Source organism: Colossoma macropomum, unplaced genomic scaffold, assembly GCF_904425465.1.
Source record: "Colossoma macropomum unplaced genomic scaffold, Colossoma_macropomum, whole genome shotgun sequence".
NCBI lineage: Eukaryota > Metazoa > Chordata > Actinopteri > Characiformes > Serrasalmidae > Colossoma > Colossoma macropomum.
In genome coordinates this window covers 18,724,459-18,749,026 of record NW_023494808.1, presented here as the reverse complement: position 1 = coordinate 18,749,026, position 24,568 = coordinate 18,724,459, and the positions used below count along the sequence as shown (strand labels likewise).

The following is a 24,568-nucleotide window of genomic DNA, read 5'->3' as shown; positions in this document are numbered from 1 at the left end:
CCGCATTAAACTTGTACATCATGTATTACAATTAAAGTTAGTGCACATCTTTTGTGCAACAGGCCATGAACCACATTGGGCACCATTTTTTAAATAAGAAAATACTGTTAATTAAATCACCCAGGCCTGGTTCAGTCACACAGTGCTAGTGGATGTTGTGTTTATAATAAATAAATAAATTCAAAAAAAAACAAACAAACAAAAAAAAGCTTGAAAATCCTTTTTACACTTTTTCCTTATCATTTCTGCACATTTCATGGTACAAATGTGCTGCTTATTTTGCTTCATGTAGATACAAAAATGTTAACTTTCTGGTGAACATTTGGTGAATCACAACTGACATGGCAGTTTAGTCTCGGTAAACCATGCTGCTTACCTGTAGAAGTGAGAACGCTCTTAGTCAAGATGAATAGAGAAATCAAGTCTCTTTTTTCTTCTGTATTGTAACATATTTTAGAGTAAAATATGGCATGAGGGAGGGTTTGTGAGTGATCTTAATGATAGGTAGGAGTGCTGGGAGAGGGAGGTGAAACATTTTTGGTTAATAATATTTTCCTCAACCCGCTGGTCCACAGTGACGTATATAAAACACTGAAAACATACTAGAGGCGAACAAAAGTTCCAGTGTTTGGGAGTCTTTCAATGAATCAACATATTCATGTACTCCAACAAACAGAAATTATTATAGGCAAAAAAATAAAAATTAATTAAAAAAAATGATGCAGGCCAATCTTACAGCTCATATGAGACCTGTAACTGTCTTCTTTCCAGTCAAATAGAGGAGTAATGTAATTTTAAACCCTTATAATAAAAGAAGCTGAACTTAATTATTTTTGTCTACTGAAAGTCGACCCATTTTTCCACAAATCTGGGCTATAAACTATAAACAGATGGCGTCTTCTCAGTGATCAGCTCTGTAAAAATTATTTTTATAAAAAAAATACAGAGAGCGTCTAAGATTTTTGGCTTTCAGCAGTAAATTGTAAGCATATAGCAATATGGGTATGATTATTAAAACGTTCTGTTCGTTTGAGGGGAGCTTTTACAAAAAAAAAAATACAAATTTACATTTATTTTAACGCAGTTACTGAATAATTTGCCTTATGATTTGGTAACGTAAATTCAGATGGAAAAAACAAAATTTACCCTGGTGAACAAGAGGTTAATACACTGCAAGGCATACTGCATTTGCAACAGTATAAGTCACCCTGCTTTAGAACAAGACAGCTGACCAAATATCAGATTTTGTACATTTCAGGAAAACAAGAATTTTATCTTTTGAATGATGAACTGTGATGAACCGTGATGAACTGTGCTTAATATGACTAGAAGCATGAACTAATCTGATAAAGGTCCATTTTGATGTCATGTTGACTTTAATAAAACTGTTCTTCAGTAATTTAAAAAAAAAAAAAAAAAAACCTACTTGTTGAGTCCCATCTGCAACTTTTACATATTACACATTTGAGGTCAGCCACAGGATCATGAGATTTCATTAAGATTACGTCTGACCGATGCCACTGCATTGTGAAACTCAGACATGCAGGCCTAACAGTGTCTGAGGAGGATAAACAGAGGGACCATTCCATACATGTTATATGGGCTATACTTCTTCTATTTAATGGCAACATAAAATAACTTCAAGAGATTTGAAAGCACATTTTCCCAGCAGTTAATCTTGAAAAATGTGGAACAATTTGGGTTTATTCAAGTCTGTTATACACAGGGACCTATTCAGGTTCTATCAAAATTATTCAGGTTCTATTAAGAGTGCTCGATCGGAGTTCGCCGCAATATGCAAATAAATGGTCAATCACTACGCTTTTACTATGTGCTGTATCCCAGTTCCAGAGTGTTTCTGAATCTTTTGATGAATGAACGCATTGTGTTCCAACAAAAAGAAATTATTTTGGTCAAAATAATGCAGGCCGGTCTTTAATCAAGTCACAATACTGTCTTATCAATGCATTTTAATACACTGCAAGGCATACTGCAATTGCAACATTTAGCAACATAATTACCCTACTTTAGAGCATGAATGCTGACTAAATTTCAGTTTTTGTACAATTTACCTTCACATAAATTACAAGGACGGAGGGCCTGCTCCTACATCAGTAATGTACTATGGTTAAAGGACAATTACAAAAGCAGAATTGTCAAAATACCTGCATCAAGATGGAAACAAAGTCATTAAGAGTGGTTTAGTGTGAAATGCTGTGTTCCAAACTTGGAGTCAGAACTGTTCACAGTGGTGGTGATAGGAACCAGACGTCTTAACACTCCACAGAAAGTTAGTAAATAAAGAGGTCATGGATATGCTGCCAGATGTCTGAGAATATAGTCTTGAAATAAAGTTTTAGTTCAAAATGCATTTTTGAAAAGCTATTTATGGTGGGGAGGTACACAGAGGGCATCATACGACAATAGATCCCAAGGAAAACATCTTTTTTTAGTTTTATCATCATCAACATTACATATAAAAACTCAGACATGAGTAGGTTCACTGGCTGTTTTGCCCAGTAAATAAAATGGCTATATTTGGCAACACCAGCTTTGTATCAATGTCACTGTAAAGAAATTAAAACTTTCTCTAAAATGCACCATCTCACATGAAATCACTCTGAATGACTTTACACCTCAGCGATTTATTTATGCTAATTTTTTTATAAAAACTGAGATTCCCCATTAACTATTGACAAAAGAGAACATCCTTCAAAATGTAACAGCTATGGCACAGAGGGCATCTAACAAATGAACACTTGCCTTGATAACAGACAATGATCAACAACACAGGGAGAAAACAAAACAACAGCTAGCTTGCAGGAATCAGCAGAAAGGACTAATGGTACCAAGATCTCTTTAGTTCACACATAAGGACCTCCGAATAAAGTCTTTCTTGCCGCTTTCGTCGCTTGACTAAGCAAAAGGAGGAGCCAAAGCAAGAACGCTACAGTGCTGGGGAGAAAAATACAGCTGCTGAGCATTAAGAGACAGGGCGAAAGAAGAAATTGCTGAAGAGACTGCAGCCTCCCTCTGGCCTCAAAAGCAAGCTGAAAAATAAGAAAGGGATGTCCTTTCTTAAGCCACAATGTCCAAAAAGCTTCAAGCATAATGAAATAAAATTTAAAAAAGCAAAAGGATGTCGTCCTGCCAAACTGAAGAAAGTGGACAATGCGAGTTGGTCAGACTCCAGGCGGCTTGAGAAGCTTTGAAAAGTCAAAAAAGTAGAATGACAGAGCGTTCGGCAGTCAGTAGCAGTGCAGACGACACACTGAAGATGCAAGACAGAAGGGGGCCCTCCACAGGAGTGGTCTCTCAGCAGACTGGCCGCGGCTGCTTCATGCAGTAATGGGCTTCAGTGGCCGACACGTACGCGGACTCAGGAAAGAAGTCTTCGTGAAACTCGGCCAAAAACCTGCCCAAGAGACAAAATGTCAGAAAACAGTGTTAGAGGAATAGTTCAGGGTTCACCATCTTCTCCTCAGCTGTCAGCCAAGGCATGTTTGGTATCTGAAGGCTAAAGAAATGCATTTTCATAATAGCCTATTTTTATAGAGTCACAGTGTTTGAAAACACAATGAAGTGTATTTGAGGTTATTTAACACACTCTAAGAAAATGTGCGATTACTTCCGCTTGCAGTTTGCAAAGTGCTAATTGGTGGGGTACAAGCTTCTATTGCTTGTTAGCTACATTAGCCTTATAACTCCAAAACAAAACTAAAGCTAGCTTCTACCACACATTTTTTGCCTGGTTAGCCCCTTATAGTAAATTTTCGTATCTGAATTCATTTTCCAGGTCTGGAATTTGATTAAATCTGACATCATGGATGATCTGGTAGCATGACCAGGGATACAAATCTTTAAACCAAAGCGACAAAAGAACTAAACAAAATCCATCTACTGTTGGAACACACTGTTAAAATATACCTTTAAAAAATTTTTTAAAAAATGCCCTTTTAGGCCTTCAGGGAAAGTTTGATCATTTCTGGGGGAAAGGTTTTAGTCCAATTTTATTCAGAAGTATCATGCTTATATTGGCTGATGCAAAAAGATACATCATAGTGTTACAAGTATTTGTTACAATGTAGACCAATCATAGTTAGGAGGTCTCAGAACAAACATCATGATGATTAGGAGCTCTGTTTAGTATCTAATGCACACCGCACCATAGAAACATGTCATTTTGACTGAAAAGACATCTGTCTTTGATGCGCTGTTTTCGTCTGAAGTACACCGCCAGCTTTAGCCTTCTGAGCTCCCATGTGATCGGAGGCCTTTCGATACTTTCAAGCATGCTTGATTTTTTATGATTCAAAATGTCCCCTAGTCTGAGTCTGAGGTAGCAGAGGTCTTGGGTGGTCCCCTCTGTTAACAATGTCTTTTAAGATGCTTACCTCTGTAGCTTCTAAGGAGTCTTTTACCATTACCCTCAACTTTCCCCTAACCCAAACCTTGAGAACAAGTGAATCAGGCAATTGTCGATGACAGTGAGAGGAAAAAGGTAAAGGGAAGTGTATCAGGGAGGGGTTGCTGTGAAATACTTGCATATGTTGTAACTTTAGTGCCTTAGCAAGCAGTGTTTAAAGGCATTCTCTTTACAGTTTCACAAAAACATGCCAGTTTGCAAGAAAAAAAAATTCTTGTTGCACAACAATGATCTCCATGTTTCCCAACCACATTTTCATATGTTTGTAGCTTTTCACTACATTTCTTGGTTTGGTCCAGTATCAGCTTTATTAGTGTCATGTGATAATAGCAAGAATTTCGATTCTGAGTGTTTATTCATAGCCAAAACACTGTCTAAACGTCTAGTGTGCGCACTCTCACAGAAAAACACCAAGAACTTCTGTAAAGAACTGATGTCAAGCGTAAGATGTTTCTGCAATTTATTGGGATTTTAGTGTAGCACAAACAATCTGAAAAATAAATACATACATAAACAAGTAAAGAAATCAGCTCTGCAGTTCTTTAGATCAGGGATGCTTGAGAATGAAAGTTACAGCTCAGGGCTGGGAGCTTGGGCCATCACCCGCTGAAATTTCAGATTAGGCATATTAAAACAAGAATGTGGAAGAAAACTTTTCAATCAAATTGGGTTTTGCAGCTTTGCCATGAACAGTGTGTCTAACATCATGTCTGGAAAAATAAATAAATAACTGATTTAATAAATAAATAACTCTTTACACAGCCACAAGCGTGTCTGTTCATCCGGAACAAGAGCTAATTAATCATTTTATCAGTGCTAAATAGAGCACAGAAGCGCCTGCTCCCCGCATCCTGCCGTAAGGGTTCAGGAAGCGAACGGCACATGTTTAGCAAATTTCCCAATACAGCAGCCTTTCTGAGACTGAAAAAACTCTGGCTAAAAACATGTTAATAAAAAGGAATAAAGGAAATACAAACCAAAGGTCTTCATGGTTAAGTTAACCTCAGTGTTACAGCAGAAACATGAGCAGTGCTGACATCTGTCTACTATTCATGAGTACAGTATGTCCCAATAAATCACAAAGCAATTACTGTATTTTAACTAGCTAATAATAGCTATATTTTTTAATTGTGCCTCTCTAATGAGATTTAGGACGGGCTGCACAAAGATTAATCTTAAACTTAGATTAAATTAAGGTTTATCTATTTACCATATTGCACAAACCGTTAAATCTAGTTTAAAAAAAAAAAAAGACTGAAAACACTCCTGGTAAGAATGCCGTTTTGTTGAACTAGCTGATCTAGGATGAACAGCTTGGCAGATAGCTAGCTAGTGTTAGCTAATAGGCTAAAAGGCTGTTCTAATAATACTCTGCGTTAGGCTTTAAGTAATTATTGAGCTTTTACTGTAAAACTGCAACTAACAGAATAAAAGAGCATTTATGTTCAAAATACTATACATTTTAAGCAGTCTTTTCAGTGCCGACTAAACGCCTTCCCCTAATGACACAGAGCCTCCGGGTCTAATAACGGACTGTTAAAACATCTGAATTCACTCTTTGCCCATGAGAGCTGTTTCTAATGTAGTCCTGCGGTAGTTTTCACTTAAAAAGTAACTTACAATGATTAGTGGGAGTCTCCTCCTTGGAGAGTAATGTTGCTGTTTACTCGTAATGCTGAATTCATCATGGTGGACAGTCAAAATAAATTACTAAGGTTTTGATCGCAGATTAAAGCTTTAATTAAAGATTTGTTAATCCATATTTAAAAATAAGTGGTGCAACACAACTCAATTTAAAATAAAACATGGATTAAAAAATTCTTGATTAGCCCTAAACTCTGATTTAAACCATGTTGGTGCACCTACCCCTAATTGTTGTACAATTTATTTATTAGTTCTGTTCATTACCCAAAAGTCTGGAATCCCTTGTCATCATCATAATAATAATAATAATAATAATAATAGTAACAATAGTAACAACAACAACAACAACAACAACAACAACAGCAGCAGCTACTATTTTACTCAATATTGACTTTATTCAATACTAAAATAGGCTAGATTGAAATAATGTCAGCTACACACCAGAATGTATTTCATGGTGAGTTTTTGAGAAAGTATGAAAAATATGATGCAACTATTTATCTATAGCAATTTCTTTGTAAGTTATGCGGTTCTGGACATTAAGTTTATTATAACTTCATTTTCAATGATCTACAGCTTTCTCACTCATGAAATCATCTACAGCTCTGTTCATAATGATTGATTTGAAATTCCTTCATTTTTGACATTCCTACAAATGAGTTAAAATCTGAAGTTGTCAATTTTATACATGTGCCTACTTTTTTTTTTTGTGAACAAAGATTCCAAACTCTTGAAAGCCAGAGTACATAGAATTATAATGCTATTAAGAAGGGGTGCGCAACAACAAGTCCTGGAGAGCTGGTGTTCAGCACACTTTGGTGGTTCCCCTGCTCAAACACACCCACTAAACCTGCCAATTAACAGGGGTGTAAATCAGGTGGGCACCAAAATGCGCAGCAAATTGGGTCCTCCAGAACTGGAGTATAGACCTCCACAAACTGTTTTAAGAACCAGTCATCCTGGTATTAAATGTAGCACTGACAGTGTTGAGTATTCCAACATCTGACATGAAACAAGAAAGAAAATAAAGTCTGAAGAACTGCAGAGTGAGAGCGCAGTCTGTGTAAATCTCTGAGAAAACGCTGTACCACGGGCACAGTCTGCGTCGCATTCCAGCCTTTGGGATTTTGCGTGCATGTTGTGAGCCACTTTTTCTTTTCTCTTTTAAGACGGCCCTCTAAAACGCTGTCGCCGCGTTTCGCTTCCGTGTTGCTTAGTAACGTGAGGGCGGAGGAGCTTTAGGGAAGAGAAGCCTCAGTTTTGACACAGAGCCATATCGTAGTCAGACAGACTACAGCCACAGAGGATAAGAGCTAACAATGTCTGCTTCATCTGGGCTACGCTGCCTGTCAAAAGTTTGGGGACATTTAACTTTTCTAAATATTTCTAGTAAATGGACAATTGACAAAAGTGCCATCTTGGGAATAAAAACATACCCACACATTTTACTCTCTTGCTGGGATGTCAGCACTCAAACCTTTCAGCTGTTTAATCCACCTCTGGGCTTTTAACTGTTTAGTCCTGTTTAACCTCTTGTATAGATTTTTTAAAAATATGGCACTATTTAATCTGTTCCAACTTCTCAGCTTTCAGAAAAACTCATATCATATCATGAAAACTTTGTGAAGTATAGTAATTTTACTTTTTGCCATATTACTCAGCTACCAGCTACATGACACTACAAAGTCCTATAAACTACAGTGGGCTATAGGACTATATCAAACTGATCATTACTGTAATAAATTACATCACCATGCTCTTTTCTGAGCAAATCGTGGTCATTATCAGCTCTTAAACATGGAACAACTGAAGATTTAAAGAGCACATATTTAGTCTTGTTTAACCAGATTAAGCATAGCACAGTATGTGAAATGTCATAATTTTTTTGTTTTAATAGTTTTTTAATTTTTAATGTGACACTGCTTGTTCTGTCTGTTCCAAATCATCAAACCCTAACTAAAAATGTTAATCTCGGTGATCACGCATCAAGAAAATATCAAGAAAAGTGTAGTAGTGTTACATTTTTGCTGAATTACTCACCAATTCCATACATTTTTAGTTATTAAGAGACTGGTCACCTACTATCTCGTTTGAAATATTAACAGACATTAACCATAGCCAACATTCATAATTGTCAAATAAAAAGGCTAGTTTATGGTTCTAAAATCTGATTGGCTACAATACGTGAGGCTGTTGTAATATGACCACACAGGTTAGTAGACAGCCATTGTGTACAGAAGGTGATTTGCACGCACACAGTTTTATTAATGTATTGCACCAATACAACAGTATTGTACCAATAGAATAGGAAACTCAAACAGCCGTACACAAGCCTAACATCACCTTGTCTATTGCCAAGCGTTGGCTAGGGGAGTATAAAACCTCTAGTACTGAGTCATGGAGCACTGGAACGGCATTCTCTGGAGTGACAGAGTACCATCTGATACCTCTGATAGGATGAGCCTCAGTGGTGTTTGTGTGAACTAATCATCCAACACTACTACCTGACTTCACTAATGCTCTTGTGGCTGAATGCAATTAAATCTTTACAGCTATGTTCCAACATCTAGAGTAAAGCCTTCTCAGAAGAGAACAAAATCCCTATTAATATGCCTGATTTCAGAAGAAACATTGGAAGAGAAGGTGACCACATGTTGGACATATGGAATAAACTGATACATTATTATATTGTATTTTGATGCCGTTTCATTACAAACTCCACTTTGCATAGTGTCTAAGACCAACCTAACAACAATCACTAAAACCACTAACTTGCAGCCTATTAAGGGACAAAAGCCTAAGCTCATTTATTGTGTCTAAAGTGTCCTCCCTTCCGACCAAAAGACTACACATCCATCAGAGAAAAGCTGTCGACACAGCCCCCCTAAGGTGGGATGGCAACTTGCCTTAAATAACCCAATTCGCCAAAGTTTGCAGGCGAAAAGCTCCCTGTCTAATCAGGAGAATAATCCGGAATGTCCTTCATATCTTCTGCTCGGCCAAATCCGCTAAATCTTGCCATCTCATCTTAGCTTCCCCCACTGCACGGGCTCCTAATCTCACTGCAAACAAATTATCCTCATCAGAGGAAAAAAAATAAAGAATTCTATAAGCAACAACATTATCATCATGATAGAACAGCCATAGCATTGTAATTTACTGCCAACACCACTACTGTTAACTCATATCCCAACACATTTGTGATTAATTATTCGAGGTGGCATTTAAGATTGACCATGCTGGGTTTTGGCTTTGCAAGGCTTTGCAATTAGGGTGTAAACATTTCAGAAATGTTACAGGGGAACAAGCCCATAGTTTCAATTTCTTTCTCTCAAAGACACAAAACACAACATCGGCCAGACACAGTCAGAGATGTGCACACACGTAACAGATGGGATTAACCTCAATCATTCTTGCTGAGATCTATTTGCTTCTATCCCATCATGCACTCATTCTGACAGTTACGGCCCACTTGCCTTCATTTGCTTTCCTTTTCTTCTGTGAAAAAGCATGAACAAGGTCTTTATAGAGACCAGATTGGGGTAGAACTTACAGCCTGACAGACATTAAAAGTCAGTGGTGACAAGTTTAAGGAGTTATTTTAAGGAGCTAATAATTCAGATAACTGGTAATACTGGCCGATTTTATTGTCCAGACTGTATCAGTCACACTCCAATACAGATACAGCTCAAAAGCCAGAGCTGTCTCATTTCCCTGCTCAAACACACCTTACCAGTTGTAGCCACATTCTGATTAGCACGGACTAATCAACTACTTGACTAATAAATCTACAAGTCAGTGCTGTGGTAAGCAGTCGAATAGCTGAGGACAGTGTCGGAGTTCAGCGGGTAAGTACAGCAGTGGACAAAAACAGCAGTGAAAAGCCACAAGAAGACTCCAGAAACAGCTTTTCTGCTAAACAGTTTGCTGCTAAACCAATCCAGTGCAAGCTGTGCAAAACTATTTTGTGGTTCAGTCTTAAGTTTTGAGAACTTCCAGATTCTTAATAAGAAAGAGTCATTTAACTTGCATGCAAAATGACCAAATCACAGCCCTCTGGCGCAAAGTATAGGCAACGAAAACAATGGTGTATGGTAAAAAATGGACAACCAGGATGTCTTAAGTCATTTAAAAAATCTTTATATTATGATACTGAAGTTTAAAAAAAGCCCTACATGTATAAGATAATACATGTACATATATGTAGAACTCTTAATATAATTTTTTAATATGCAAATAATTTTTTACATTGGTGGTTATACATTTTGGGCATTTATGTCTTTGAAGAAAACTTTCCTGATAGCATTTCGTATAATGGCACAGCACATATGAATTAATTTCTGGAGTCCTGTTTCATTCTCGGCTTCCTCTAAAAATTGTTTTCAGGCTGGGTGGAGGGAGAAAAGTAAGGGGAGGGGGCTTGGTAATCTAGACAGCACACTGAGTTTGAAAGGATAGTACCGCAACCTTTACAGAGAGCTGTGAAGGTGCTCAGACCAATAACACTAAACAGTCGTACAACAAAAAAGCATAGGATCACAATATGACAGTGTAGTGAGATGCTGTGGAACCAGAGCTTCTCTGCATTTCAGTATTAATATCATGTCTGCTGAACATTATAGTAAACCTCAAGAGTGAATTTTGGCACGTGTGTAGTTACCAGATTTATTAGGTGCGGGATGGGGGGTGGAGGTGGGTTCAGAGAGTTCCTGAACTGTGCTCCACAGCGCTCAGAGCAGGTGGGAGTTGGTACTGCAGAGGTTTGATTAGAGAGGAGAATAATAAATCCCTGGGATTTGGGGCCAGCTGAAGATCGCTGGGCAGGATTTAAAGATTAGTTCAGAGGCTTGTGTAACGCCCACTGATCTCACTCACTTTTACACACACATACACACACCCACACCATTCTTTAGAAAGGAAATCGGTGCCGGCAACAAATAACACCTCAATCCACCATCTGATCTTTTCATCCTAACAACACAAAGCAGCTATTGTATTTGCTGTTATTTGCTACTTCCCAATCTGAACAGAAGATGAGACAGTGAGCAAACAGCCAGTCCTACACATGAAGAAGAAGCTTCATGACATGGCATCGCTAACTGCTCTTTGGTATCGATGAAAGGCTGAAGAGTTGTACAGGTGCCTTTTTTTCCCAGTAGTCAGGGAGACGCAGGGTGAGTGTCTGTCGGAGTGAGGAAACAGCTCAGCTGATCGATGGAGTCAGTCTGAACGGACAGTGCTCTGGGGAACCCTGAACTGTCACATCAACAATTCTATTCTGGTCCAGTCTTCGCTTGCAATGTTTCCTGATGCCCTGTTCGCCATTTTCTGGCTCTGGTTCCTCAGCAAAATCAGTGGTGTGATATTATGAAACCAAGACTAATGAGTAGGGGTGTAAACAAGTGATGCAGCAATAAAAACTCTTGGGTGAAACCAAACCAGAAATTCAGGATATAAAACCAAATCCTGAAAAAACATTGACGATAAATATAAAGAGTTTACATAAAATAAATGTACAAATTATTACAGTATGCACATGCTATGATCCCCACATGCTTGACAACAGAGAATGGCTAGTCATCAAAAGCTATGAACTCCATCTTATTTTTATTTATTTATTTTTTATTACTTCTCACTTTGTGCTGTTATTTATACCATGTAATTTCCAAAAACGTTGGGTTGCTGTGCAATACGTAAAAACAATGGTATGCAGTGATGTGCTTATAATGAAGACCTTATATTTAATTGAAAATAGCACAAAGACAACAGAACAATTGTTGAAACTAAGATATTTTATTGTTTTTTGAAAAATACACACCCATTTTTAATTTGATGGCAGCAACAAGTTCCAAAAAAAGGTACGGGGGCATGTCTACCACTGTGTTTCATCACTTCTTCTTTTAACAACACACTGTAAGCGTCTGGGAACTGAGAAGACTGACTGAAGCAAGCAACATCAAGCAAGATTTGCACATCATTGCATTCTGTGTTTATTTCAATTTGGCACAGCATCCCAACTTTCTCAGAAACAAAAGTTGTAAATATTTTCAAAAACTATGGATTCAGTGTGCTAGCAGGGACCTTCATGCTTCTGTGGTTTTCCCATATTTTATTTTAAAGACATTGTTTTTTTTCCCCCAAGTGTAACAGTGATTATTGTCCCTATAAAAACCATAGAAATGTTCCACACGACTGACATTTTCACTGTTGATCTGCTGCTGCTCAAACTGTTTGAATGTGGCCGCGAATACCAGTGCAGGAGAACACTTTGTTGCAGGATTATTTATTTTTTTGGTCAAAACTTTCTTTTTTTTTTGGCTGAAAACTGAAAGTGCAATCATTTCCGGAGGAAAACTTTTAGTGCCTTGATATTTTGGTGTATCCTTAATTTAAACATCCTCTCAACCATTCAATTACAAATTCTCAGGAATCTCGAGAAACCTTGAGATTTTAAATGTAAAAAAAGTCTTTTACTAAATGTATTACTATTAACAACTATAATCATTACAATTAATAACTAATATACAGAACAATTTTTATCGGGGATGCACAACTGGAATCTGCAAAGACCTTTTTTTTTTGAAAAGTAAATACCAAAAGACAGTTACAGCATACAGCAGATTTAAAGAGCAAATATCATTATCAATATTGCTAGTTTGGATAATACAAAGTACTGGAAATGTGTAAGTGTATACCAAGCGTTCATTTACTCCACAAAATGTGAGCTTTGAAAGAAAAGAAAAGAAAAAAAATAAATAAATTCTGCCAAAACTGCCAGCCATTCAGCTATGAAGACATCAGAACTGGCTACGATGCAACGGAATCACCTTCAGATCCATGTTTTCACACCTTTACTAATGATAGAAAAAATAATTCACTAGCCTCATCACTGCTGTTTTGTATTAACTTTAGTGATGTGTAAAATGGGATGAAGTTAAGTTCTCAGCACATGCCTTCAATAATGTTAGTGTGGGGCTTGTTACCCTGTTATTAAAAGATCATGGGATCAAATTACATTGATATGAGCTTTGCAAACAGAGCACATTATCAAGCAGTACGTAAAAGATGAGGCAGATACTGTAGCCTGGTTAAAAACATTTTTTTCTGATTATGCATGCTGGCCCAGCAATAAAGCAGGACCTATAAGTCCAACCTGAAGAGCCCATAGAGGATTTTATATGAGTTATTGATTTGAGCAAACAGTTAATCTAATCATCTCAGAGGTCTGACTAATGTTGACAGGCTATTGCAATCAGGGCAAGGTCAGGGCAGTCATGCTAGCCACGACAGGGCAGGAAAAGGCACCATTAATCAGCATAATGCAGGTCAAAGGAGTTAAAAGTAATGACAAAACCAAAACTGAGATGACATTCATCACACAGGCTACTGTATGGAATTTCATGGCACATTTATAAGAATACCAGCATTAGCATTCTGCTAGCATGAATTACAGCCCATCATCTTGTGAATGCAAACTTGGCATGTGTAACAAAAAAGATTACAGAGGTTAAAACAACGGACCACCCTAGTTAACCTTATCGATTTAGACCTGTATTAAACTCTGTAGAATGTAGACTGATCTTGGCTTTTTAAAGAAAAATATATACCATCTTTCAAAGAAACATCAATGCCTGTTTATTAATATTTTAAAAGTTTGTTCTAAAGTCTGAACAGACTGGAAAAATCAATGTGATCGTCAGCTATTAATCTCAGCATTACTAAACTCCTTTAAGAGATGATGGAACCGAACAGTGTCCTCAGTACTGAACATGTTCACAAGCGATAAGCTTAGCATCAGTGTTATACTGGACTTGTGCATGCATTTTGTCGCATTGCCATTACCTGAAAATCACACAGCCACTTACTTTATAGTCAAATTTACAAGATCTTGTTTATTGGGATATGGTGAACTGTTAGTTCATGACACAGCAGTGGGACTATGGGATCAACAGTGGAGTGAAGCTGGTGATGACAGCCTAAACAATTAAGAATCTTGCAACTGTAAATAAGATCGTTTTTTATGAAACGTTAACAGAAGAAGTACATGAAGAAAACTGTTAACCGGTAACAAAGAGAAACCATGTGAATTAAATATAGTTTTTTTTCCCCTTATCTGCCTTTTCAACATGTATTCTAAATGTACATGTATTCTAAATACATCACTTTTTTTGTATCGTAACTAAACGTTACTGTCTACATTTAAGACGGTGTACTCAGTACTCATGCATAAATCCTTTTTCTAAAGCGTTTCACAGTCCTAATAATTAGCAACGTTAGCAGTTTTGTTAAAATATTCATTATATAACATTCACTGGAATATCAGCATAAAGAAGGTTCTAACAGCATCTATCTACCAAATAAATGTGTGACTGGAGTAGGAGGTACCTGAGAAAAAGCTCCAGGTGCTTTACCAAGGCCCTCAGATTCTTCTCAGGCATGTGCATCTTGCCAAGGATCTCAGGAAGCTTCACTGCAGAAAGATCCAAACATTAAAAAAAAAAAACAGTTAGGCTATGTTCACACTGCAGGTAAAAGTGGCCCAAATCCAATGTTTTACTTCATGTGTAACAGATTTATTTCATTGTGTGACTAGTGCGATTTTTTAATTTTTTTTTTTAAATACAAAACACAAAGCAATCATCAAAGTTGTGTAGAAGAAAGCATAGATTTGACCACCCTGACTACAATTATGAAACAAGCGCTGAATCGGGCGCAACAAACGAATCTGCTTTAGTGTGTAGAAATAAACATGCCTGAGTACATTATTTACACATCATTACATACGAAGCAATAAAAAAAAAATCTAAATTTCCATTCCACCTTAAACAGAGCAGCAGTTCCATGTTAATACTGCTCTATTTAAGATAGAATGGAATTTATTCATAAAAAGCTGGTGAATAGGATGCCAACTTCAGCCTCATGGAGAGGACACAAGTCTCAGCAGCTACTTCTCCCCACAGGACTCAAGCAGTCACTAAGTGCCAATTCTGAATGGATGAAACAAACACTTTGCTCTGTAGGGACGTTATTGGCTACCGATTTACACCTCTATTCAGGTGTAGACTGCACAGTTTGCTGGCAGTTATTGAGTCACGTTAGAAAATCCCCTCATACTCATTTCAGCCAGAAGGTAAGAGCCACACATCATATTGAAAAACAAGATAAGACTGTAAATAAACTTGTAATGATCAGTTCATTTGAGAGGTTATACAGTTATATATAGCTTCTTCTTATTTTATATAGATTTTGTCGTTTAAATATTCTTTTTTTTAAATATTTATTTTGTCTTCTAAGAAAATGTCTTGCGCTGGTTCTCTCTTCAACAAGTACCGTTATCTGTTAGAAACAACAGTGGAAATTAAAAAAAAAAAGTTTTTAAAGTTTTAGGAGTTAACAAAACATAAATAAACACAAAAATAAATGTTGAAGTTGTTAACATTTCTTCTCTAATTCTGTATCAGAAATATATTGTATCATGATACAAAAACTTTGATGTGTATCATGTCTTGGAATCTGCATACTTCCACAACTAAAACAAGCTGATATATTCAACACTTGACTCTTTTCTGCAAACTTTGTTCAGCGTGGTCTGGTTCAGTGTCTGCCGTTTGTCCTCAAAGAATAAAAACAGCAGTTTGTACAGCTTTTGATGTAGTGTGAAAGGAGTCCTTAAGGAAAAGTAGAGGACAGTTGTGTCTGCTGGATGAACATGCTGGGCAGTGTGTTCTTTCGCAAATGTAGGTCTCTTCAAGAGTGTGATACATTCAGACTGATATCAGACTATGCTTACCGCACATTCTGAACATAGAGCAGGTCAATTTATCTCCCTGTGACACAACATTGTACAAGCCTAAACATAATATAAACTTGAGCGCTACCCTAGGCCTCATTTGTATCTAGAAACACCACAGCATCTCTCACTTTAGCACTTTAACTCAATAACGCAAGGCTAGATATGGATTCTTATCTTACTGACACTACTGTCTCACAAAAGGTCCACTATTGAAAGATGTCCCATCGAATGTTTAGGGACACCTTGCCTACTTTAAAGCTTGAATTAAGAAAGCAAGCATTGCCAGCAACGGCTTTGTTAGCATAAAACAGCTATTCATTAATCCACTCAGCTTCATGTTCATCAGACTCTTCAGGTTTTGTCTAAATAACAATGTGACAGTTTCCTTCACAAACTATTGTTAAAATCACATACTGAAAATTGTTTGCACCACAGGAGGCTTAAACAGCTGAAAGGTTTGAGTGCTGATGACGGCTGACATCATAACAAGAGGATGAAATGTGTGGGGATAGTGCTTTAGTTATTCCTTCAGTTTATCAGGTTTTGCAAAACTGACATAATCTTAACAGCTTTTCATTTGATATCATCGTTATCGTAACGAAACTTCTTATCTCTGAAACTGTGACTTTATAGAAGAAGTGAAAAAAAAAGTATGTTTACGCAAGTAAGGATGGGTGAAGTTTTTTTGTCATTACAAAGTTTAAAAAAGGACATTTATAAATGACAATTTAGGATTTTGGATAAATCATTTCTGTCATGTTACACATTCTTATATTTAAGAATCACAAGCAGTCCAAACACCAGACTCCACCTCAGTGTAGAGCCTGCATTTTACATTTTGTTCAGAGGTTCTAACCTGCCTATCTAAATGAAAAGACTACTGTAGCCATCTAAACCCAACTGTTCACTGGACAAGAAGTGCAGCGCCCATCAGAAGATACTACAAGGTGCAGCAAAGCTATATAGGGAAAAAAGCCTCGATAAACATTAAACTCAAGCTCATTTTACAATACACAAGTACTTTTCATGGAATGAAACTTTCCATGTCATTTAGTGCTCTCATCATGCTTGGTATCAGTTCACTCTTCACAAACTCACTGCTTCCAAGCTAAAAAGTATGAGGTGAAATAAAGATACGATGTGATTAAGATAGCTGAAGTAACAAACAACTAGCTAGCATTTGTCTGTTTATCTTAATGAGGAATTCTCCAGAAATTTCTGCATAATTCTGTCAGTGACAGTCAAAGCCATTCAGGGTGGTTTGTGGTGAAATGATTTACTGTAGAAAAACGTACTAAAAATGTACCCAGTGCAAATACATCCATTTTATTTACAGTCCAAAACCATCAGTGAATCTACACATGTCTAGGTCTCCATGTTGATAGTGTAAAAATAGCTATAAAATCTACATATCTAAAAATATTTGGGAATTATTTTGCTTTAAAACACACTATGTACCTCTCCATCATAATTTTTATGCCAAAAAAATCTTGCAAAACTACTGTGAAACAATGAGTGCGTTTACATGCACTTAATCATCTGATATCTGTTTGCTTATTTCCGGTTTCGCAGTCTGTTTTTGCACACGTGCAGACTGAGAAATTCGAAAGAAATCAGAGTAAGAGCACATGTGCTGAGATTACCCGATTACTAAGCTCTCTTTATAGAATTTCATAAGATTTGTAGACCTTACTTCGATCTAAGAAATCGGAGTATGCTGTTTACATGACCATTTGAATAATCAGCTAACTGCAGAAATCCGATTACGCTATACGCAATACACGTATATAAACTTCAACATTTTGCACCCTCTGTGAGGTGGCTTCAGAAACATTAAATTCTTCAGACATATGATTCCCATCAACACTGAACAATTCTGACACTAAGGTTCTCTACAATGACTAATTTTTTTAATAACAGAAACTTGATGAAATTCCTCCTTCAAATAGATTTATTGCTCTTCTTGGTGTAAATTTCAAGCCTCACATCACCTATAATGGGTTTTTGAGGTATGCTTCTGGATTTAATTTAAAGGCAGTAATAAAGAGAAAGCAAGCAGAGCTGGAAGTCACTAAGTGGCGGCGTACATCAACGCCGAAGATCAGCGAAAACACGTGCACCTCCACAAGTCCTACGTGTAACTTCTAAAATATAAATGGCACAAAGCCTCGCAAATGTGAATATAAAAGCTGTTATCAAACACAGACAGACAAAACATCCTCATTTATTAAAACATTTTAAAACTTAGGCGTCTACAAACTTCTATCAGACAATGCAACTGACAGAAGCAGAATGGTGACCTCCAACACTCACCGAAGAGCCGTAGGAGGTGCTGAGAGCCGTACAGGTATGATGGCGGTGGAGGCTGATCGCTCAGAGGGTAGTTATCAGGCGTTAGTCTCCAACTCAGGACCTGGAGCACGTGACGGGATTCAGTGTCATTGAACATGGACAGATTAACAGACCTACTCTTCATGTCTCATGGCAGAGGCACAGATGAATCGGTTATAAATAGAGTACATGCACTGTATTCCACAGATCTGAAGTAAGCAGCTGCAGCATCGGAGTAGGCGCGTTGCAGATGTTTTATCTTAAACAGAGCAGAAAGGTGAGCAGGTGTTTGGTGCAGCTGTGCCGATAGTCAGCAGGGCTTTATGATCAGAGTGACATTGTCAGTGCACGGTTTCAAAATGCTAAAGCGGAGTGCATGAAACACCATTATAAGCTAAATCACAAAGGGGAATTCCACAGATTTTTCCATTTTTTTGCATAATCAAACAGTTTAGATGTAAACAAAGTCACTCAGAGCAGTTTGATGTCAAACGCTCAGTTCTAGAGAAATGTACAGAGTTAGAATTGTTCACAGATAAGAACCAAAAAAATCTGTCCAGAATTATGACTGCAGGCTTACTTTTTAGATTAAAGCATTGGTGTTAAGAGGCGAAAAAGTTTATACGTTTTATTACTCAAAAACACAAAAAGGCAAATTAGTAGGCTTTTGTGTTGAACAAGTAATGGATGCTGTCTGTTCAGATGAGCTAATAAGCCAAAACTAAAGCTAACTAGTATAATTTCAGATGAAGACTCATTTTCTACAGGTGGTATTTTTACCTCAGTGCATGATGTGCTAACGTGTTAGTCTGTCAGAAAAATACATACTTTCACCGTTTCTGGACTAAGCTAATATCAACATGAGTAATTAGTCTACTTAACAAAAATAGCAGCGTCAGATCTCTACTTTCTCAGTCATTTCCATAATAACACAACCTTAGCAACATGCTTAAGGAATGTGTTTCATCGTAGCAAAGTGTAAACATTCAGAAAGCTGCCACATTTTTGAGAAACTGTTTTGAGATACATTTTTGGCTTAAAACATATTTAAGTATATATTTTCTCATATTTAAGAGAGGTACATGTAGGCCTTTGTGACACAAAACAGTCACCAAATGAATTTTTTTTTCAGGTTAAACACCATTTTACTATCAACATTATATGTTTATATATATATATATACATACACACACACACACACACACACACACACACACATAGTATATATATATATATATATATATATATATATATATATATATATATATATATATATATATATATTCATTTTATTTTTTGTTAAAAATACTTGGTTTCTTTACAATGAACAATTCACATTCACATGCATCAAAGGCAGTTGAGTTATTTAAATAAATGTAAGGCTTACATTAGTCTTGAATGATGATGGATATCAGATTTTTAATGGATGATTAAAAGGGAAAAAAAAACAAAAAACAAAAAAAACAGTAAAAGGAAACTGACCTCTATGAAATGAGAATAAGCTTGTCTTGTCTTAAAAGTAAAACTGAAAACTCACTTCGTTTAGTTCATTGTTGCGTCGGCTCTCCAGACCAGAGAAGATGCCACTGCCGTCCTTACTCGGCGTGAGGGGAAGTGGAGACGAGGAGCCGCTGTGGACAGGTGTTCCTGTATAAAAACAAAAAGTTCATATATTAAAACACTAAACGCACAGCAGGCAAAAAGTGTCTGTAATAAGTTTCACTCCCGTTTCTCCACTTTCTTACAGGCAAGGAATATAAAGAGTGGATGACTGATGCCATCTAGTGGACACAGAGTGCAGTTTCCAGGAAAACGTCATGCACATGCAGTTCTGAATGTCTATTGTACGAGGCCACTTAATCCTTTCTCTCTTTAATGTACTCAACTGAACACAGGGCTTCATAAACAGGTGACCGAGGTGTCCAAATCAAACGAGGTGTGCAGTAGAACTGTATGCTAGACAGTAAGTCATTTTTGCAAGTATAATGCAAATGCAATAAATTAACACCACACTGATGAACAGATCTAGCGACGTAGACTGCCCTGCATTATTTGGACCAAAGTAAAATATGCAGGGCTGGAATGTTTAGCCAACAGATGATTATCAGTCAGGAGCAAATGACAATGGAAAAAAAACGTCAACATAAGTCAATAACTGATATAGCGTCACAAGTGATGTTACGCAAATGACCACCATGTGTTCACTGTCATATAATTATAATTTTTTTTATTGCTTCAACTTTATCCAACCATTACACTTCTACATATTTGTATAATTCTAACTTAGGGCTAGTTCAATCTGCTTTAGAAAAAAATGCACTTAATTACAGGCTATATAAAAGAGACAACTGACTAAACACACAATCCTCTGGATGGCACTGAGAAAGATAAAGCAGATTTTCAGTGTGGCAAGGAATGCTGGAGTACACGCAACATTTGGTGGACAAGGTTTTGGTTTCCAACCAAACAAACGTAGAGAACCACTGGATGTTAACAGCAAACCTACCAACCTTCAGGGTAAAAAAAAACAAAAAAAACATAGCATACAGGCATTTCCCCACTTGCCAACATATTAGGTTTAGTTATTTAACAGGGTCTGCTGATCTCTCACTCTGGCTCTCTTCCTGTTAGTGTCTCCTAACACTAAGGAGTCCTAAGGAGTTAAAGCACCATCCTCCCTTGTGGAACCAGCCAGACAGAGTGAGGTTTTATCCTATGTCGTTTTGCTATCTGCAGTCTCTTGAAACGATCGACACTGCACATTTGTCATCCCAGCTTGATATCTGCAGAATGAACCGAGTGCTATGATTGGTCTAACTCTTCTTCTTTTGTTCTTCAGAAGGCTAGACGCTGCTGCCTCTTGGTGTTAGATTTGAGTACAGCACACATGCACTGAACTCACAGGCGTCACCAGCTTTTTGCACAATTGAGTGACAAATCATCAAATTGCGTACAGGTTGGCAGGTCTGTCTGTAACTGTTATATGCTGTTATCGTTAAACATTTTAAAGTAATATGAGAAGCTAATCCACTGTGTAATTTTATGACCAAATCAGGGAAAATGCAAGTTATAGGATAAGGCTCTGTAATGCTCACATGTGGTTTTTCCCCAACTGAATTTGGATCACAATGTCGTTTAGCACAATACATCTGTAGACAATAAGCATATGTCTAAACTTACATTATCGGCCAAGCTTACACCTCGTCTTAACAGCAAGCGAGCATTCAAATGTAGAATCTCATCATGTCACATAGCCCTCTGAATGTATGCTAGAAATGTCTATTGCACGCTTCTTGTCAAAACAGATGATAAACAGACTCCTCAAAAAACTGCTCGAGATTAACTAAAATAGGTGAGCATCTGAGCTACTGTACTGTGTTAGGCCCAAAACATACTTTACACATGGGCGCGAACGCAAATGACGGCGCTCGTTCAACGCACTGCAAACTCTCAGTTCTTCTGTACAAACTCAGTGTGTTATTATGTTGCTGTGGCGGTTAAAACACTCAGCACTAAAGGGGGCGACAGAGGGCAAATCGGAGAGGGATATACTGTTATTCCAAAAGCCTCAACAGCTAAATATGGACAGTAGAGGAGAGTGAGCTGCTTTAACTCTTCTCTTGAAAAGGAAGTGCAATAAATGTATGATATTTTTATGATTATGTAAGCCGTCTTTGCGACTCAACTGCTCGTCTGCTGTGGCAGTTAAGACAGCACGCTGGCGGTGCGAGACTGCTTGGTCAGGCTTGGCTGTCGTTATAGCGCCCCTTGCTGTAACGCTCAGTTTGCAGCTCGCGCTTGCGTTGCGTTATGAAATGCGTCGTGAAACATTTTTGAAAGCAACGACGCGCGAAACCCCGTCTGCGTACCTCGAAGTGTCTGCGTTTGTGTCCTTGCATGAAGTACGTTTCGGGCCTTAGGCAGCTCGGCTATATTTGTTAACTTGTACCTGCTAAGTCTACTTGGCTAACTAGCTCTCCAATTTGCTTCCTTTATGTTAATGTCCTTATAACACTTGCTGGTAGTGTTGTAGAGATCCCTTTTCTCCACTTCATGGACGAGTCTCTCCTTATCTATTCTGAGGTGGAATTACAAAGTGATGTGACGCATCAGAATAGAAACTGTTTTGTTACTGTCCCTTGCATCGTTTGCTGACAGGACACCGAGTTAGTCAACATAATGCATGTATTTTAGGTACATAACTTTGGTTGGTGCGCAAAACGCCCAGACGCAGTTTTACACACCCATTTACAACCTTATGATTTGGCCCTAGAATAAAATGAGCTGTTTTCTTATTTTTTTGGTGGACTCTAGAATAATTCGTCGAGCTCTAGTTTGATTTGCTGTTTTGCAGTGAGGCACCATGATGGCTCACACTGAAGCAACCTGTCGAAACAGACATGGGCAGGAAAATAAAATGAACCTCCATGTGAGTAAGCTAGGTCTTCAGACTATTAGTTAGCTATGCTAGTTACTTTAAGCTTCCTAGTAGCTAACATTAACTATATTAGCTACTTGCTTTCAACTTTAACACCACCACGAAGCAAATTAAAGTTGTTAGCTCACTAGGAAACGTTCAATTTAAGATCTGGTTTAGCTGCTACTTACATGTCTGTTGGGGTTGCAACGCTAATAAAGTTGGAGCTGCCCCTCTCTTCAGTGTCGAACACTAGGCAAAGCCCGCTTGATATTGTCTAAGGTTTGAGAAACTGTCCATAGTGAAATCTGCAGAGCAAACTAACAACTAAGTTGTCCTGGATCCTCTTAAGGATAGGGGAACTGAAGTCGGCTTCCTATTAACCAGCCTGTTTTGCGAATTTTCCACTCCACCTTAAATAGTGCCACAGTTACATTCTGGCGCCTGTACAAGCTGTAGCATTTAAGGTGAAACGGAACATTCGATTGCTGGCAAATCAGAAGCCAATTTCAGCCTTGTTTAAAGATCATCAACAATGCCTGTTGACTGTTTGGTTCCTTGGGAGAGGTATGAAAAGTACCAACATTCCCTACATTTACATTCTGGCACAGTCTACCATTTGCATTGCTGCTGCTCCGGCAAGAACCTGGGCTGGTGTTTGTCAATTTTGGAGCATAAATATTAACATATTAGATAGCAGTTAAGGATTTTGGAATTGGCCCATTTTACTGCCCTCTTTTGCAAATGTGGGATTTGCATCTGAAAGAGGAGACAACAGTGTTTGAGGATGACATCAGTTTGATGTACTTGACTCTCCTTCAGATTCAATTATGCTAATGTAAATACAGTTTTCCTTTCTGTCACTTTTAAAAAAACAACAGCACTACATAACTCATTATAATGTTCACATGATACAAACACTCACACCCACGACTGCAATACACTACAGCCAGGGTGCCCAATCCTGGTCCTGAAGATCTAATATCCTGAGTTTAGCTCCAACCCTGATCTAAAACATGTGATCCAGATGATTTAGGCTTTTAGGGGTATCTGAATATTAGAGTCTGGTGTGTTGGATATACACTCTCCAGGATGGCAGATCTCCAGGACTGGGATTGAGCAGCCCTGCCATACAGAAACCACTTGGGCTGACACGTCTTCTAATGCTTCACTGCACCGTTGCTCTACCATGCAGTGTAATGCCGCTTAAGGACCAGATTCAAGAAACCCGTGTCCTTGAACTGCTTTAGTCTAGAGATGTGTCAATATGAATGTATGCGGTTATGTGATAAAACAGATCTCAGTGCTTTGGTAACACTGCAATTGAACATGTCCATAAAGCTTTTTTATGTTGAGCTGAAAAAGCAGTACTTACTCTTCTCCAGATTGAGAAAGAATTTGGGCAGAGGTGTTGGTGCTTCAGAGAGTCTGCGTTTAGGCTGGGGTGAAGCGCTGCTGCTGCTGCCCCCTCCTCCTCCGCCACTGCCCTCAGTGTTCCGATCCCCTCCTGAAGTGTTGCGGGTGGAGCGTCTGAGAGACTGTGTGGCGTCTGAGTCGGGATTGGTGCAGCGCCGGCGTTTGGGTGTGGTTGCCGCAGTGACAGGGGTGGTGGAGGTCTCACTCAGAGGTGGCTGGCTGTCCGTGGACTGAGGAGTGGAGGGATTCAGACCCGGGCTTGGAGAGCGCTCCCGAAGAGTCCTAGAAAAGATTGAGAGGGTGAAGTGGCATGACATCCAGCTCTGGGAACGAGAGAGCGTAGAGCCATAATTCAGCAAAAATTTAACGACATTTTTCGTGTCATGCAGTAGTGCAGCACTGTATCCCTCAGCCTCAACGGTTTGAGAAAATTAACAATTTTATATTGCTTTCATGTTTCCGTTTAGAGGCCTCTTACTACAATAACCAGCATGCATTACACAAATACATCATACAACCAGGAATCCATGTGGGGTCAACC

General features: G+C 38.0%; 1 protein-coding gene across 3 annotated transcripts in view; it reads right to left on the bottom strand.

Annotated features, from left to right (window-relative positions):
* Positions 1 to 1,907: 1,907 nt before the first annotated feature.
* The window catches only part of LOC118798096 (male-specific lethal 3 homolog), a 31,719-nt gene continuing 9,058 nt past the window's right edge, over positions 1,908 to 24,568 (bottom strand). For 2 of the 3 annotated variants that reach the window (XM_036557436.1, XM_036557438.1), the window contains exons 9-13: positions 23,987 to 24,309; positions 19,732 to 19,841; positions 18,177 to 18,276; positions 14,456 to 14,540; positions 1,908 to 3,415 (exon numbers count right to left, since the gene is read on the bottom strand). In XM_036557436.1, coding sequence (XP_036413329.1) covers positions 3,316 to 3,415; positions 14,456 to 14,540; positions 18,177 to 18,276; positions 19,732 to 19,841; positions 23,987 to 24,309 — 718 coding nt within the window. In that variant the 3' untranslated portion in view covers positions 1,908 to 3,315. Of the gene's footprint in view, positions 3,416 to 13,180; positions 14,047 to 14,455; positions 14,541 to 18,176; positions 18,277 to 19,731; positions 19,842 to 23,986; positions 24,310 to 24,568 lie in introns of those variants that run through there. The other variant, XM_036557437.1, reaches the window with a different exon arrangement.